Genomic DNA, 15,698 nt, shown 5'->3' with positions numbered 1-15,698 from the left:
TCGTCTGCACATTCACCAATCCCGAGGGGCTCCGCCTCCCCTTGCCCCGCCTCCACACCCGAACCACCAATCCTAGGCTGCAACATCTCCCAGGCCGGCCGGCCGCCCCGCATCCCCCTCCCGGCGCCTTTCGCCTGACTCACGCTCCAGCCGAGCGCTCTGGAGCCGCCGAGAACCGAGGCCTCCGCGCTGCCTAGAGAGGCTACACTGCGCCCTGGCCTCGCGCAGGCCGCACTTCCGGCGGCCTCGGGGAAGCTTCCGTTCCACCCGTTCCCACCAGCTTTGCGAGCAACAGCGACCCTGTCGCGCTGGGCGTCGGGCCTCTGCGCTGCCGGGTCCCTTCTCAGCTCGTGGCGGCTGCACTCTCTCGGAAGTGTAGGGTCTGGTTGCTGCCTCGGTACCCCGCAAGGGTCTGGCGGTGGTGGCCATGTGTGACAGTGACCGCCTCTCCGTCAGCCTGCACTGGTGTTGACCGATTTTGCAGGGGCGGTTAAGCCGTGCGCCCGGGAGGGCAGTGGGCGTTACGGCAGCGCAGACGCGCCCTCCAGGAGAGAAGGCTGCCCGAGGGGAAAGGTTAGGGCACCCGCTGACTCCCGAAGAACCGGCAGTGACCTTCCGTCTGGCACGGGTGTTGCGGGGCGCAGAGGCTCCCAGGAAAGACAGGCCGGCCAGACGGCCAGGGAGGGCGTGAGGGCTGAGCCGGCGCCCTGAGAGGGTCCGTCTGCTCGGAGGCCCGAGGCAGACAGGCGGTGGGGAGGAGGTGGCAGTGAGTCCGTGCTTACCGGGCAGCTGGGGGACGCGAGCTAGTGCTTCCACCAGTCTCCTCGAACAGCACGAAGGCAGAGGTTCCCACTTTGTGGAGAGCGAGGCCGGCTTCCCACAAGGAACTCGGGTTACCGCATACGCCCCGGTAGCAGGGTCCCCTCTTCCAAGGGACTTTGAAGCTCAGGCCCAAGGCCGTCGGAGTTTGGCCTCTTTATTGGGCTGTCCTAGATGGTTTTGCCAGTTGAGTGTTAAAGTAACTAAATAAGGAGCCCGTTAGTCTGGGGTGGCTCTAATATCTCGGGACCTGCTTAAGTAAGCCCCAGCTGGGCTTCGGGACAAGGCAACTGTTGGTGCTGTGGCCAGTTTCTGTGCTTCGCTTCTGCGTCTCTCAAAACCTCCCAGAGCTCCTAACTAATATCAGTTATGCGGGGCCGGGATTGCAATCCATGTTTGCTCAAATAAACTTCAAATTTTTAATATGCCTCAGTTTACCTTTAAAAACGGGGATTGAGCTCTGATCAGCAACCTTGGTCCTAACAGAGAACTGATGCTTCTAGGACCGTCTCAGCATAACCTGCTTTCTCCTCCATAACGTTATATTTAGCAAGTGTTGACATTCATAAAGGTTGAAAGAACAATACAGTCATACCTATAGGTCCCTCCCTTAGATTTAACAACTAGCATTTCCCCCAGCAGGTTTTCTGTGCCCACCTGTGCCACCTCTTCTCTGGCTCTGCTTCAACAAGCACAGTATTTACTGAGCGCCTATTGTGTGCTGGACCCTGTTCTCAGTCCTGGGGCTACATCAGTGGACAAAGTGAGCCACATTTCTGGTAAGTCTCTGTCCTCATGGACCCTACAGGAACGGGCAAGCAGGTGGCACCGGAATACAATGTGAATCACACGTGTCCAGAGGTTGTGAGTGCTGTGAAATATCTGGGCAGGTGCCACTGCCGCTCACGTTTGGCTCACTGTGCCGAATGAGGCAGCCTGTGCCCACACTTTTGTGTTACTTCCAGGGAAGTGCAGGGACCAGTGAGGATTGACTGGCTCTGAGATGCCACTGCTGTCAGAGCTGCTTGGAGTGGCCTGCACCATCAGAGCCCTAAGGGTTCCCCTCTCAAACCCAGCTCCCCCTCCAGATCCACTAAGGCTTGAAGACTGCTCTGGGTCCTGATCCTGCCACCGCTCCCCTTCCCCCCCACACACACTGCACCAAAGTCGCCTTGTTTGCTGTGTGGAGGAAGCCTGCAGATGTTGGGGAGACCATTTCTTCCCCCACATCAATCTTGTCCCTCACTTTTGGGGCATGAGCTGTGGGAGTCCCTAAAGGGGCCTCCCAGGACTCTACCAAGAACATAAAGATCCTGGCACAGTCGGGACTGGGCCAGCTGCTGGGGCTGCCTTTTTGGCTGTTGTCAATGGAGTTGGGGTGTTGGAGGTAGGAACAACATCTGGACGTGGACATGGGAGCTAAGTAAGTGGGGAGGGGGGTTTCAGGGGGACCTTCATTAAAGAAGGTGGAGGGAACTATCAGAGAGGTCACAATACACAGGAATTGGCTGACATCCACATTCCAAAGGGCAGAGTAGAAGGGGTGGGGACCACCCTTCCTGACGGTGTGAGGTTTATTACATCATGGAGATCTCTTGAGGAAGGGCAGGACTGGCACACCAGGTGCAACGTGGCTTAAGAGCGGGGAAAGAGTCCTGGCCTGGGTCTTGACTGTGAGCTGTTGGGCTGGCGGGAGGGCTTCCAAGCATAGATGAGGGTTTGTGTGGTTTGAATTCCCCCCTGGCATCAAGGAGGGAGCACCCACCTTCCTTATCAGCTGGTCCCGATGGGGCACGGAGGAAGAGACTTCAAGGTTGTCAGCAAACATGAGAAAGGGAAGTCTGACTGCTCAGTACAATCCACCCCTGATCTCTGATGACTGAAATACGCCACATTTCATCTAATTGAATTAGAACTTGTTTAAGCCATGGCACCGTGTGGCATGCATCCTGCGGCAGGTGATTCAGGTGAGGACCCAGCATCATGTGTTCTGAGGGATGACAGGAGAGCCCTGGCCACTGTCAGTGACGTCTGGAGCTCCGGAGGTGATGAGGGTGTTGTTGTGAGGCCTAGTATCATGGCCTGAGCAGAGGTACGGACGTCTGTGACCTTGATATTTTGGGGCATCTGCAAGGCTAGAGACTCCCAGCATCCTTTACCCCAAAGGGGGCAACTGTTAGGTGATGTCACAGTTTATTAAAATGTGCAGATGGGGCCATTTCTTCGTGAGGCCACTGGTGCTAAGCCTGCTTGACCAATTGTGCTGATCTGTGGGTCTGGCATTTACCAGGGATGTACTGGTTAGGAAATGAGGAGCCACAATTTCCGCCCTTTTGAAGAATACCCTCCTAAGATGCACCAGGGCAGGTGGGCCGGGGTCCATGGTCAACCACAAGGAAAGGATGGGTGTTCTAAGATATTTGGGGAGCAGTGTTCAATCCCCAGTCCAGGCTGGGCTTTGTGATGGTTCCTTCCTGTCTCCCTCTTCCCATTTTCCCCTTTCTCCTCGCCCCAATGTCTCTTTCCTTGTATCCCTACCATATAAACTAGTAATTTAAGTAATTAAGCGTCTTTTGATAAAAAATAATTAATGCACCAAAATGAAAAAAGAACACAAGGGACACCCTATTACCTTGGAGTGGCCCCTGCGGCACGGACAGACTCCGTCCATCATGCCTAGTGGAGGCGCCCAGACCACACATCAGAGACAAGGCCTTCTCAGGCTGTCACATGGACTCTGTTTTTCCTGAGAAACACGTTTTCAAGGACACCATGAAAATGAAAAGAAACAGGCTGTGGTTGACAGAAATTTGCTTCTCTAGACCATTTTTCTTTGGAAACAAAACATCCTAAGTTAAAACCCCTTAGGCTGCAGATGGCATGCCCCTGAATTGGATCAGTTCTGCCGAGACAGGGCCAAGGGACACACTCCTTTCTGTGGATTACACTTTGGGCCTTCCACAGCTGCTGTGCCCACCACATGTCTCCCACCTGTCTCAGCACCGGGGGGGGGGGGGTTTCCTAACAGTGTGGAGGCCTGTGGTACAGGGAGCATTGACACAGGTCTGGGAAACTGAGGAGGGACAGCCCTGCCTTCCAGGGGCACCTAGCAGGTGCTTGATAAATGTCTGATGAATGATGATCTGGGAATAAACTCCAAGCCTGGGTGCGTGTAGGGAGAACAGGAAGAGCAAGGAGAGAGCTGGCCTCTGGGGGCTGACAGCCAGGACCGCAAGGCAGAGCTGGAGGCTGGAACAGCCGCAGGTGTTAAGTGTGCAGAAGCCCTGAGTGGACCTGAGTCACAGCGGAGCCCTGAGGAGAAAGCACAATGTCAGACTACAGATGGCACAAAGGTAGCAGCAGGGCAGTGTTGTGTCATTACGGAATGGCAAGAAAGGGGGAGGGACTGGTTGTAATGAGTACGTACCACACTGCGGGAGGGTGACAGAAATCAGACCTGATTTTATGTAAACGGAACATGAATTCCCACCATCAATGAAGAATTCACTCCTTGGGACTAATTACTGAACAAAACAACTACTGTGATCATCTCGAACCAAAGCTGTTTACTTTTTTGGTTATGTCTGATTATAGTAATAAGCTCTATTCGTAAATATGTAGCCTCCATCATCTTTACCCTCCTAACAAATATGGCAGCCTCATAACAAAATGTGAAAAGAAACCAAAGAAACGAGTTCACATGGGGTGGGAGCAATGGCAGGAGAAAGGAGGGGAGGGAGCCTGTGAAAGATGTTTCAAAGGAGGACCCCAGGCTTTGTGGACAGCAGGTTGTGGGGGGGAGGGCAGGGACTGTGCCTGGCTTCGAGTGTGGGAGGTGGCCAGGGGAGGCAGACAGGAGCCACGTTTGGACTCACTCCCTGGTGTGGGTCAGCTGGTGCTTGACCAACTTTGACCGCTGACTGAAAGCTTTCCCACATGCAGTGCAGTCGTAGGGCTTCTCTCCAGTGTGAATCCTCTGGTGCTGGATAAGGACCGAGCGCTGGCTGAAGGATTTACCACACTCACTGCACTTGTAGGGCCGCTCGCCAGTGTGGATGATCTGATGCTGAATGAGGTGGGAGCTCTGGCTGAAGCCCTTACCACACTCAATGCACGTATATGGCTTCTCCCCAGTGTGAACTTTCTGGTGGTGGATGAGGTTTGAGCTTCTGTTGAAGGCTTTCCCACACTGGTTACACTCGTGGGGTTTCAATCCGTTGTGGATTCTCTGATGCTGAATGAGAGTTGAGCTCTGGCTGAAGGTTTTCCCACATTCAGTACATTCATAGGGCTTCTCTCCGGTGTGAACTCGCTGGTGAAGGATGAGGTTGGAGCTGCGGCCGAACGTCTTCCCACATTCACGACACTCGTAGGGCTTGTCACCGGTGTGAACACCCTGGTGCTGAATGAGGGCCGAGCTGTGGCTGAAGGCCTTCCCACACACGCCACATTCATAGGGCTTCTCTCCCGTATGGGTTATCTGGTGCTTTCTGAGCACGGAGCTGTAACTAAAGGCTTTTCCACACACATTACACACATGGGGCTTCTCTCCGGTATGAATGCGCCGATGTTGAATGAGGCTTGAACTCTGGCTGAAGGCCTTCCCGCAGTCACTGCACTTATAGGGTCTCTCTCCTGTGTGGACCCGGTGGTGCTTAATGAGATTAGACACCCGGCTGAATGGCTTGCCACACTCATCACACTCGTAAGGTCTCTCGCCCGTGTGCACCCGCTGGTGCTTCCGCAGGTGTGAGCTCTGGCTGAAGGCCTTCCCACACGCATTACACTCGAAAGGCTTCTCGCCTGTGTGGATCCGGTGGTGTTTGATGAGGTTCGAGCTCCGTCTGAAGGCCTTCCCACAATCACTGCACACGTACGGCTTCTCCCCAGAATGAATTCTCTGATGCTGGATGAGGTTGGAGCTCCGCCTGAAGGCCTTCCCACAGTCACTGCACTCATAGGGCTTCTGGCTCATGTGACACTTCTGGTGTTTCTTAAGGCTGGCGTTCTGATGGAAGGCCTTGCCACACTCGGCACAGATGCAAGTCTTCTCTGTGCTGTGGGTGCCCTGATGCTTAACGAGGTCTGAGTGCACACGGAAGGCCTTCCCACATTCATGGCACACGTAGGGTTTATCGCTCACACGAACCCTCTGGTGACTTGTAAGAACCAAGTCCTGGTGGAAGGCCTTTCTGCACTCATCACACAGGAAAGATTTCTGCCCAGAGTGGACAATCCGATGCCGAATGAGCTCAGGGTTTCCTCTGTAGGTCTTCCCACACTCGCTACATATGAAGGGGCTTTCAGCTGAGTGAAGCTCCTCATGGCTACTTAGGTCCCTGCTGTGTTGGAGGGCTGGACCACACATGTATGCATGTGGCCTCTCTTCCATTGGTGTTTCCTGGTATGCCACATTGTGTGGGCTCAGACTGAAGGTTGTCTCAAAATCCTCACAGTCCAGCTCCCTCCCCACTAAGGGGCTCTTAAAGAGCACCGCCACTTGTGTGATGTCCTCCTCCTGGGAGAGGGACTGTATCCGTCTCGTGTCGCCAGGGACTCCCCAGTTTGTTCCTAATAGGTCATCACAGAGTTCCCCAAGCTCAGGCACCTGGGAAAAACTACAGGTATCATTTTTTGATGTTTCTACTTCTGATTCCAAATCCTCAGAAATCTCTTCCTTCTGAAGAAACTCCTTGCCCTCAATCCTGGTGTTCCAATCTGAAATGACAAACATAAAGTCACTTGGAAGGAAACAGGAAAATACACAGATGACAAGGCTGGGCCTGTGGGAGCCACTGGAGGTGTAGTCCCAGCACTTACACCTCAAGAAGTCACTGGAAGTGCACCTCCTGGGTCAGGCCAAACTGTCAGTGCCCCTGACTGCCTCTCCTGTCACCCAGCAGGCCATCAGCAAGTCCTGTTGGCTATACCCTGGTACGTGTCCCAAACCCACCCCTCCCACTTGTACAAGGGAAACAGTAAGTACATGCCTTGCAACACATTCATGAACATTCCACCTGCTTGTCCAGGAAACATGGTGCCAGCTTCACAGCTCGTCTGTTCACGCAATGCTAACTAATGGAATTTGGGCTTCACCAAATGGCATTTGGGAAGCATCATGGGGGCCCAGAGAAGTCCATTCCCTTCGCAGAAGCAAAGGTGTTTCCAACCGCGTGGTGGGCTGAGAATTGTGGGGACACCAGTGCAACATCAGATTCTGTCCTGTTCAACATGGGAGCCTCAGAGATCCTGCCATCCTGTCAAAGCCACCTTTGCCCCTAAAACATGAATTTCTGACTGGTATTAGCTGAATGAGTTTTTCCCCTGGAACAACGATTAAGCTGTTGGGTATCTTTCTGAAGGCTCCTTGTCACACCAGAAGGGCTTTGGCACCTCTCTTATCTGAAGGAACCAGGAAACCCTCAATCCCCTGCATCTCTCTTATCTGAAGGAACCAGGAAACCCTCGATCCCCTGCATCTCTCACTTGAATGAAGATTCTGAGCTCACCCTTTTCTGTCCCGATTAAGTTCTGAGTTAGACCAAATACATGAGCACCTTTATCCAACACCACACAGCTTAGAATAAAATAATTTCTGAAGGAGGTCTGCTGTACCCACCCTGGAGCTAGGGACGCAGGACACTGGCATTAAGACTGCTATTGAACAAGAGAGTGTCTGGAGCATAAGCAGGCAAAAACACCATCAAGCGTTCCAACCAGGTGTAAGTTGCCTTTTCCTTGATTCACCATTGGGTTCGTTGCTGTAAATCTGTTTTCTAGATTTCTGACAAAGTTGGTAAAGGCAGTTTCTGCTTGTTTTTTAAAATGTTTATGTGGAAAAAAAAAGTGTTTGGAAAGGCCTACTCCATCAATTTGCTTCACAGTGGCTCTTTAAACATGAGCCACCATTATCCTTTTTGTTTGTGTTCTTCCTGGAGCCAGCCTCCTAGCTTCCCTCACCATTCTCTGCCTAGCATGCCCTTGGACATCTGGTTAACATTTTGCCTCTGCCTGCAGTCGGCAGGCCTATCTTTCAGGGTTACTTCCTGGGACCTTGTCAATTCTCTCTCCTCTACCCATCCCCCCCAAACCTCCTAACACACAGAGGACTGTCCCACACCATCTATGCCCTTAGCTTAACCGTCCCCGGCCACCCAGGCTCTGACAAGCATACTCTGCTGAGGTGTCCTGAGTATAATAATAGGTTCCATGTAGATAAGAGTGTCCTCTTGTACAACAGCCATCATTAGATCCTAGTAAGAAAAGCTAACACTGAATAAGCATCCTGACCACTGCTGAGAGGTCCACAGAAGAAGCAAGCTAGTGAGAGGTCCTCAGAAAAGACTTTCTGGTAGAGTTCTGAAGGGGACTGGAGCAGCTGGGCAGTGTAACTGCAGGCAGAGGGAGCAGGGTCAAGGCCTGGACTTGGGCCGAGCCCTGAGGGCAGGGACTGCTACCACCCGGAGGTTGGTCAGGCAGGGCTCAGGTGGTAACCACCACATTGTACCCCTCTACGTCAGGCGGGGGAATCAAGGTGTCCCACTCAGGGCACCAGGGCAGCCATGGGCTAGGCCAGTTTCCTCTCTGACCTCCAGCCTTGGCCCCTCAGTTCCACGAGGAACCCCACCTTTAACGAGACGAACAACTGCTGGTGGTAAATACAGGGTGACATGGACAAAGTACTCCCGGAATGAGGGCACCAGGGGGGAGCTCATTCCCAGTACCTGGCTTCTGATGGTGAGGTGCAGTGGTTCCCAGCTCAGTGTCGCTGCAGCAGAGAGGATCATGGAGTACAGATGCAGGGTGGGTCACAGTGGGAGCACCACTCGTAGGGGGCTGGTCTGCAGCGCTCCCAGGGGATGGTCCAGGAGCTGAGGGCTCCATGTAGGCCTCTTTGGGCCGAGCTCTGAGGCTGGGCATGACTGGGACCTGGAAACTAGAAAGAACACTGGTGAGTGTGCAGGGGGCTATCCTCAGGGTTCCATCCTCCCGCCATGCCTGGATCCCTTCCTGCCCCTTTGCAGCCCGAGACCTGAGGAATACCTAGTGCTGTGTCTCAGGGATTATTGCCACACTCCCTGTTACTGGACCCAAGGGGAGGCTCAGCCAGCCATAAGATCCAGACTTAAGAGGAGCCAGAGCCACAGGTGGGAAGGGGTGAGATGCTGACCCTAAGACAAAATGAGCACAATGCCCTGCAGGCACCTCCTGGAAGGGCCCAGGCCTGCCATGACAGGAGAGCAGTCCCACAGGGCCCACCCCTCTACCCTAATCCGTGACACAGTGCCCCCAAGGTGGACCATCAGTCCCACTCACGGGGGGAGCAGCAGCTCCAGAGGCTGGACAGTTAGGGCAGTCTCTGCCATAGACAGGCAAGTGGTCATTATGGTGCCTTCCTAGTAGTCAGTTCCGTCTGAGCTGTGCCTTTCTGGGAGCATCCACAGTAGACAGCCTTGTTTCTCCCTTCCGGGGTTGTCCTCCCACTGTACCAGCAGCTCCCTCATCTCCCTCTTTATGTTGCAGTAGGGTTTGCTTCTGCATCTATACCAACTTCCTTGGTTAATTTGTCCAGTCTGAGGCATCAACAACCCGTTCTGTGAAGACTCCCAAACTTGGACTTATCTCCTTCTAACTGCTCCCTCTGGGTAGGAAGACAGGACATTCCCACCTGGACACATGATAAGTCCCCCACATCACCGTTAGTGATTCCCCCCAGCCCTCCCACTGCCCAGTCTCTGTGCAAATGCAATATGCCCTGCTCAGTGGCCCACCTGGGAGTGGGGCGACACTACCTGGCCCCTTATTCGTACTGGACCATCAACAGGTACACTGACCTCTCTGCTTTTCAGGGTTGGAGAAGATGAGGTAGGAAATGTTGGCAGAAGCCCATTTGGGTCACTGATTGCCAAACTATGGACTGGATTTTTCCTCTTGGACACGTGTTTTCAGTGTTTCCCAAACACCTACCATATGCCAGGGGCTGTTCAGGACACAGTGTGAAGATACAGCAGTGACTATCGCCCTCACGGAGTTCAGTGGGAAGACAGATCATAGCAAATGCATCAGTGAGGTGGGCAAGTGCTCTGGGCAGAGGCAGCAGGGAACGGGCCAAGTCCTGGGGTGGAGGAGCATTTAAACCAGGCCCAGAGAGGGGGCTGGGCCACGCCCGGCTAGAAAAGTGGAAGAAGGCAGGGGTGAGATGGAGCAAGGTGCAGACAGAGGTCAGAGGCAGGGTCACAGGGGCACAGACTACAAGAGGCCTGGTCTGCCTGGTGAAAGGGAGGCACCTTTCCACATCAGGAAAGAGAACAAACACACTTCAGGAAGAGTAACCTGGCACAGGTGGTAAGCAGGATGGCACAGATGGGTTCCAAGGAGGGAGAGCAATGAGTGAAGGAGCCTGTCCCTGAGGCATCAAGGAGCAGATGCTGCTTCTGTGTGTGGGGGGTGGGGGGGGCTCACCCTCCCTATCCCACAGGGAGACTCAACCATTTACAGTATTTCCTCAGTTCATTGTTTTTTAAAATTATGAAAATTATCACTGGCACTGAACAGGGGCACACTCACATGGCTCAAAATTCAAAACGTAAAAAAGGACTTGTGGTGAAATATCTGTCAGCTAGTCAATCCCCCCTCCCAGTTTCTAATGTACCCTTTAAATTTATTCTAAACTTATACAAGAACATATGCACATTTTTTCTTTGCCTTTTCATTATAAATTGTAACAAACTACAGCCGTTGTACCTGTTTTTCTCACCCCAGCATATGTGGGACCTTGCAGGGGTGGGAGGGGCAGTCCGAATCAGTGGTAGATAGACTGCCCTTCCACACCACGTCCACATCCTAATCCCCAGAACCTGCGCGTATCTACACTACACAGTAAAACGGCCTTTGCAGGGGGAATTAAGGTTAAGGACCTGGGTTATCCTACTGGACCCAAAGCAACTGCATGAGTCCTTGCTGACTCTGGGACGCACGGGTCACGTGCAAGGATTGGGACCTCCACGAGCTAAGGACAGTCACCTAGAAAACATGCAACGACCTCAAGAAACTGAATTCTGCCATAGAGCTTGAAAGCAGTTTCTCCTGGCTAAGGGCTCAACCTGGTGCTGAGCAAAGAGACTAGTGTCAGGACTCGTAGCCACCGGTCCAGGGCAGGCATCGCAGGATGGGCAGGCCCCACCACCCCTCAGCCCCACTCCCATGGGGGAGAAATGTCCCTTCCCCAGGGCCCTTTCTCCACCCGGAGGATGAATCCACCACCGACGGCGCCTCCAGTCAGGACACCTGGTGCTGAGCGACAAGCCCACTCGTCACCGGCTCTGACGCTCACACGGAATTCCTGAGGCCGTTCCTCCACTCCACGCGCCAGGACACCACTCACAGCACACCTGCCCTGTCGCTCTGCGGCAGCTTCGCCACGAGGTCCCGCTGCCAAACTCGGGGCTGGGGCAGACGCCGCCACCGTTGTGCGGCCTCCGGAGGGCGCCACCCAACCCTCCAAGGTTCTGACCCCGCCCAGGCCGAGCAGCGCCGGGCCCTCCGCCCACGAACCCCCGCCTGTCCGAGCCTAGATCGCCCTGGGCCGGCACCCACGGCAGGTACGTGGGAGTCACGCGGGAGCGCGAAAGGCAATACAGAGGATTTACCCTCGCGAACTCGCCGCCTCTGGGGCTCGCGCCTGGAAGGGCACAGCGGCCCGGCTCGGAAGCGGCTCGCCCCAGAAGGACTTCCGAAGTCCCTCCCCTGCTTCCGGCCCAAGGGCCCGCCCCCTCTCCCCGGGCCAGCATAGCCACTCTAGGCGGTGGGAGGCCGACGGAACTCGGTGGGTCAGCCCCTGACCCCCGAGCGGATCGCGGAGCCCTCTCCTGGTTCACTGTTGTCCGACTCCGTCCATACAACTAATGCAGCTGTAACTAAACATCAAAGGACAACCGATTAGAAATGCAGGGAGATACAAATAGACGGTGATGGAAGGAGAACTGACTCTGGGTGGTGAACACACAATGGGATTTATAGACGATGTAATACAGAATTGTACACCTGAAATCTATGTAATTTTACCAACAATTGTCATCCCAATAAATAAAAAAAAAAAAATGCAGGGAGATATACCGGTGGAATGGGACTGAGATTCACAGGCAACTAGAACCGCGACAGACCGTAGCTGGTAAGAACAGGAGGATGCAGTGTAAGACCTGAATCCTCAATCAGATAGAAGAGTTCCAATTCTTTAGACAGACATTATACCTTTAGTGGGACTCTTCATGGAACATCTATACAAAAAGAATACAAAGACTTTAAGGTATGCAATTTATAGGAATATTAAACTATGAAAATTAGAAAAACAGAAAAGTTGATTTAAAAAACCTTAAGTATTGTCATTTACGAAACACTGTTTATATAGCTTTTGAATTAAAATACCAGCTGGAAAATGACAGACTCTTTAAAAAGCAATAAAAGCAAAACACAGGGCCCGCCGGTGGTTCAGGCGGTTAGAGCTCCATGTTCCTAACTCCGAAGGCAGCCGGTTCGATTCCCACATGGGCCAGTGGGCTCTCAACCACAAGGTTGCCAGTTCAACTCCTGCAAGGGATGGTGGGCTGTGCCCCCTGCAACTAGCAACGGTACCTGGAGCTGAGCTGTGCCATCCACAACTAAGATTGAAAGGACAACAACTTGACTTGGAAAAAAGTCCTGGAAGTACACACTGTTCCCCAATAAAGTCCTGTACCCCTTCAACTAAAAAAAAAATGTTTTTTTAAAAAAAGCAAAACACTTTATTCTCATACATATGACACCTGGTGTAAAGTGTAAAATATTCATATGTAATAGCTATTGAACATTTTTCTGAGAAAAAAGATATAATATATAAATATATCACATTTAATACTTTTTCATCATTAAAGATAAAAGCATTTATCTTAAGAAGTTAGCAAAAGGAACACTATTATTTCTCTGCACCAGCAATAACCTATATGATAATGTAACAAATAATGAAATGTTTGGGCTGGCCTGGTGGCTCAGGTGGTTGGAGCTCTGTGCTCCTAATGACCTGGTTCTATTCCTGTATGTTCCAGTCCGCTGTGCCCTCTACGGCTAAGATTGTGAACAACAGCTCTCCCTGGAGCTGAGCTGCCACGGGCTACCATGTACCGCCATGAGTGGCTGCGGCCCTGGGCGGCTGTGTGCTGCCATGGGGCATGGGCTCCTTGGACCTGAGAACTCCACCATCCCCATAATGTTGAGGGGAAAACAACTGTCCCCAGCCCAGACCACCCTGCCGACAGGGTGCGGGGAGCCAGGCCCTAAAGGAACTCGCTGAGTTCTGCGAGAAGGGCTTCCAGGCACTTCTTTGACCACAGTACGTGGAAATCATACCTTACTGCTTGTTCCGTGACAAGCTGTTCTAGTCCCTCCTCTGTTCTATTTTTCTTCAGAGCATCCATCAGCAAACAGCTGATTTGCTTTGCATCTTTCTCTCCACCGTAGGATATATGTGCCACGAGGGCATGGGTTCTGTGCTAGTCACTGTTCTATCCCCAGCACTTAGAGCCATGCCTGGAACAGGTTCTCCTTGTATGCATGTTGTAGGTTACATGAATCCACTAATCAACCATACTAGTTCTCTTGCAAGAAGGGAAGCGAGTAGCATTTAAGAAAAACTATGTCACGATATTATATAGGTTACACACATAATTCTCTGTAATATGAGTTACATTATGTCCTCTTTTACAAATGTCTCAAAGGGCCAGGGAGGTGGGGCCAGGACTACTCTCCACAAGTGATCTGCTTGCTCTGACCTGCTGTTCTGACAAGAGTGGCAGGGAGGACAGAGAGCTTTGTGCTGCCTTCTGTGTTCACTCAGCACATTTGGTTTGCCTGAATCCCTAGAAAGCCTTTCAAGGATTGGTATTTTTACCCCCATTTTGCAGATAAGCAAACTCACTCCAGGACATTTGTCTAGAGTAGGGTTTCTGGATGGGAATTCCCACCCATTCTCAGTATTTTTTTCCATTTTCCCCTTCCTGAATCCCGTGATACAAACTGTTTTCTGTTCTCCACGATGAATTGGTTCCACAAAGTGACGGCTGATACTACTAACCACCTGGGTTCAAGGAGCCAATTTTCCCGATTTTCTGACCAACTTTTCTTGGGATTTGGGAATGGGAAAGTGAAAAAATGTCACAAGAAAGGGTGGGAATTCCCGCCTGGGAACCCTAGCCCAGAGCAGTACAGAACCAAGGGTGGGGAGCTGGAATCACCTCCAGGCCCATCTAATCCAAAGGTACCTGTCATCTCAGCCCTCGCTGAGACAAAGAACTGGCCCAAGGATTCTGCACGGTGCAGGGGGCTACACAGACCACAGCTAGGCCACAGTCCAAGTCAACTGAGGCAGAAGAGATTGGTCAACTCCCAAGAGAAAGCTCCATTCATAAACAGGAAAAATGGAGCAATTTTGTTATTGAAAAGGATACTAAAAAGGAACAGAATGTCCCATTACTAAATAATTCATGACTCTTATCTTCTCTTTCACTTCTTTCTTACCCTGATTCATACACAGGAAGCACCATTCCATTAGCAAATCTCCCAAATATATACAAATATATATTAACTTTAATTTATTTTAAGTGTGTTTTTCCAGGAACCATCAGCTCCAAGTCAAGTAGTTGTTTCAATCTAGTTGTGAAGGGTGCAGCTCACAGTGGTCCATGTGGGGATTGAACTGGCAACCTTGTTGTTAAAGAGCACAGCACTCTAACCAACTGAGCCACCCGGCCGCCCACCAAATCTTAAAGGGTCAGTCTTTTCTTAAGTTCCAGATTGTTCATCAGACTCTGTAGCCACTTTCAGTCGCCACATTTATGTGTCTAGAACTGTTTCTCACCCCCTAAATTTGCTGGATGTCTCATATTTATGACTTTGTTTCAGCCCATTTTGATGCTAATGTTTCCTACATGAAAAAAGTAGAAAAAGTGGTATCAAATTTTCTGCAGAAAGAGAGTCTGAGGGAATAGAAGTGAAACATGAGGGAATGGGACAGGACAGCATCTCCAAACATTCTACTGAGGACAGCAGAGCTCCTGGAACACTTAACATCCTCTCAGGCATCAGGAGGGAGACCCCAAAACACTGAGACATGCTGTTCAACACTGGCCCGGAGATGGACAAAAAAGCACACAGCCAAGAACTCACTGGCTGACACACAACCTGTGCAGCATCTTCCCTACTAAAAGCTGCTGACTTACTGCATGGCCCTGGAGTCCTGACCTCTGGCAGCAGCAGGACCTGCCCCAGTCTGCTGAATGTGGTGCTGCCCCATACATGGCAAACAGCTGCTACTACTAACCTTCTCTCTTATTTGGGAACTGATATGGAGTATTCCCCTTGGTTTTAAAATCAGAGCCTATAAGCTGTGTCTCATGCAACCATGTGTCAACTTCATGCCTATTTTCCTCCCAATACCCAGGGTCTCTTTTTTCCAAATTTTCTTATGGAAAACTCCATTTTACATGTATCCTTTGACTTCTTGGCAGGATCTCAACAGTTTCATTCTGCATACAAGACTCACCTCATGTGCATTAACAAACTTCACTTATGCTCATGTGGTTACTCTCCTGTGTGGATTATCTGATGCCGAAAAGAGGTAACACTTTTGAAGTAGAAAGTATCATATCCAGCAATAGGACAAAAACATTTTGAAGATGCCCAAAGAAACATACAAGAAAACCCCAACTTGGTTCCCAGTTACTTTTCCTTGAAGCTGAAACAGATGATGAAGAGGAAAGCAAAGCAAAGCAAGTGGCCAAATGGAACATGTAACTAGATTGTACATGCTGGTACTATAAAAAATGACCTAAATACATGTATTGGAATTG

General features: G+C 51.5%; 1 protein-coding gene across 1 annotated transcript; it reads right to left on the bottom strand.

The window, feature by feature from the left end:
• Positions 1-3,538: 3,538 nt before the first annotated feature.
• Positions 3,539-11,658, bottom strand: ZNF16 (zinc finger protein 16). The gene is made up of 4 exons (XM_081069978.1): positions 11,469-11,658; positions 8,544-8,755; positions 4,695-6,537; positions 3,539-4,131 (listed from the first exon to the last, which is right to left on the bottom strand). The coding sequence occupies exons 2-4, from the start codon at positions 8,737-8,739 to the stop codon at positions 4,119-4,121; spliced, it is 2,052 nt and encodes a 683-aa protein (XP_080926104.1). The 5' UTR covers positions 8,740-8,755; positions 11,469-11,658; the 3' UTR covers positions 3,539-4,118.
• Positions 11,659-15,698: the final 4,040 nt, after the last annotated feature.

Source organism: Rhinolophus hipposideros (assembly GCF_964194185.1).
Source record: "Rhinolophus hipposideros genome assembly, chromosome: 13".
NCBI classification, from domain to species: Eukaryota; Metazoa; Chordata; class Mammalia; order Chiroptera; family Rhinolophidae; genus Rhinolophus; species Rhinolophus hipposideros.
This window is presented reverse-complemented; position numbering and strand designations above follow the sequence as displayed.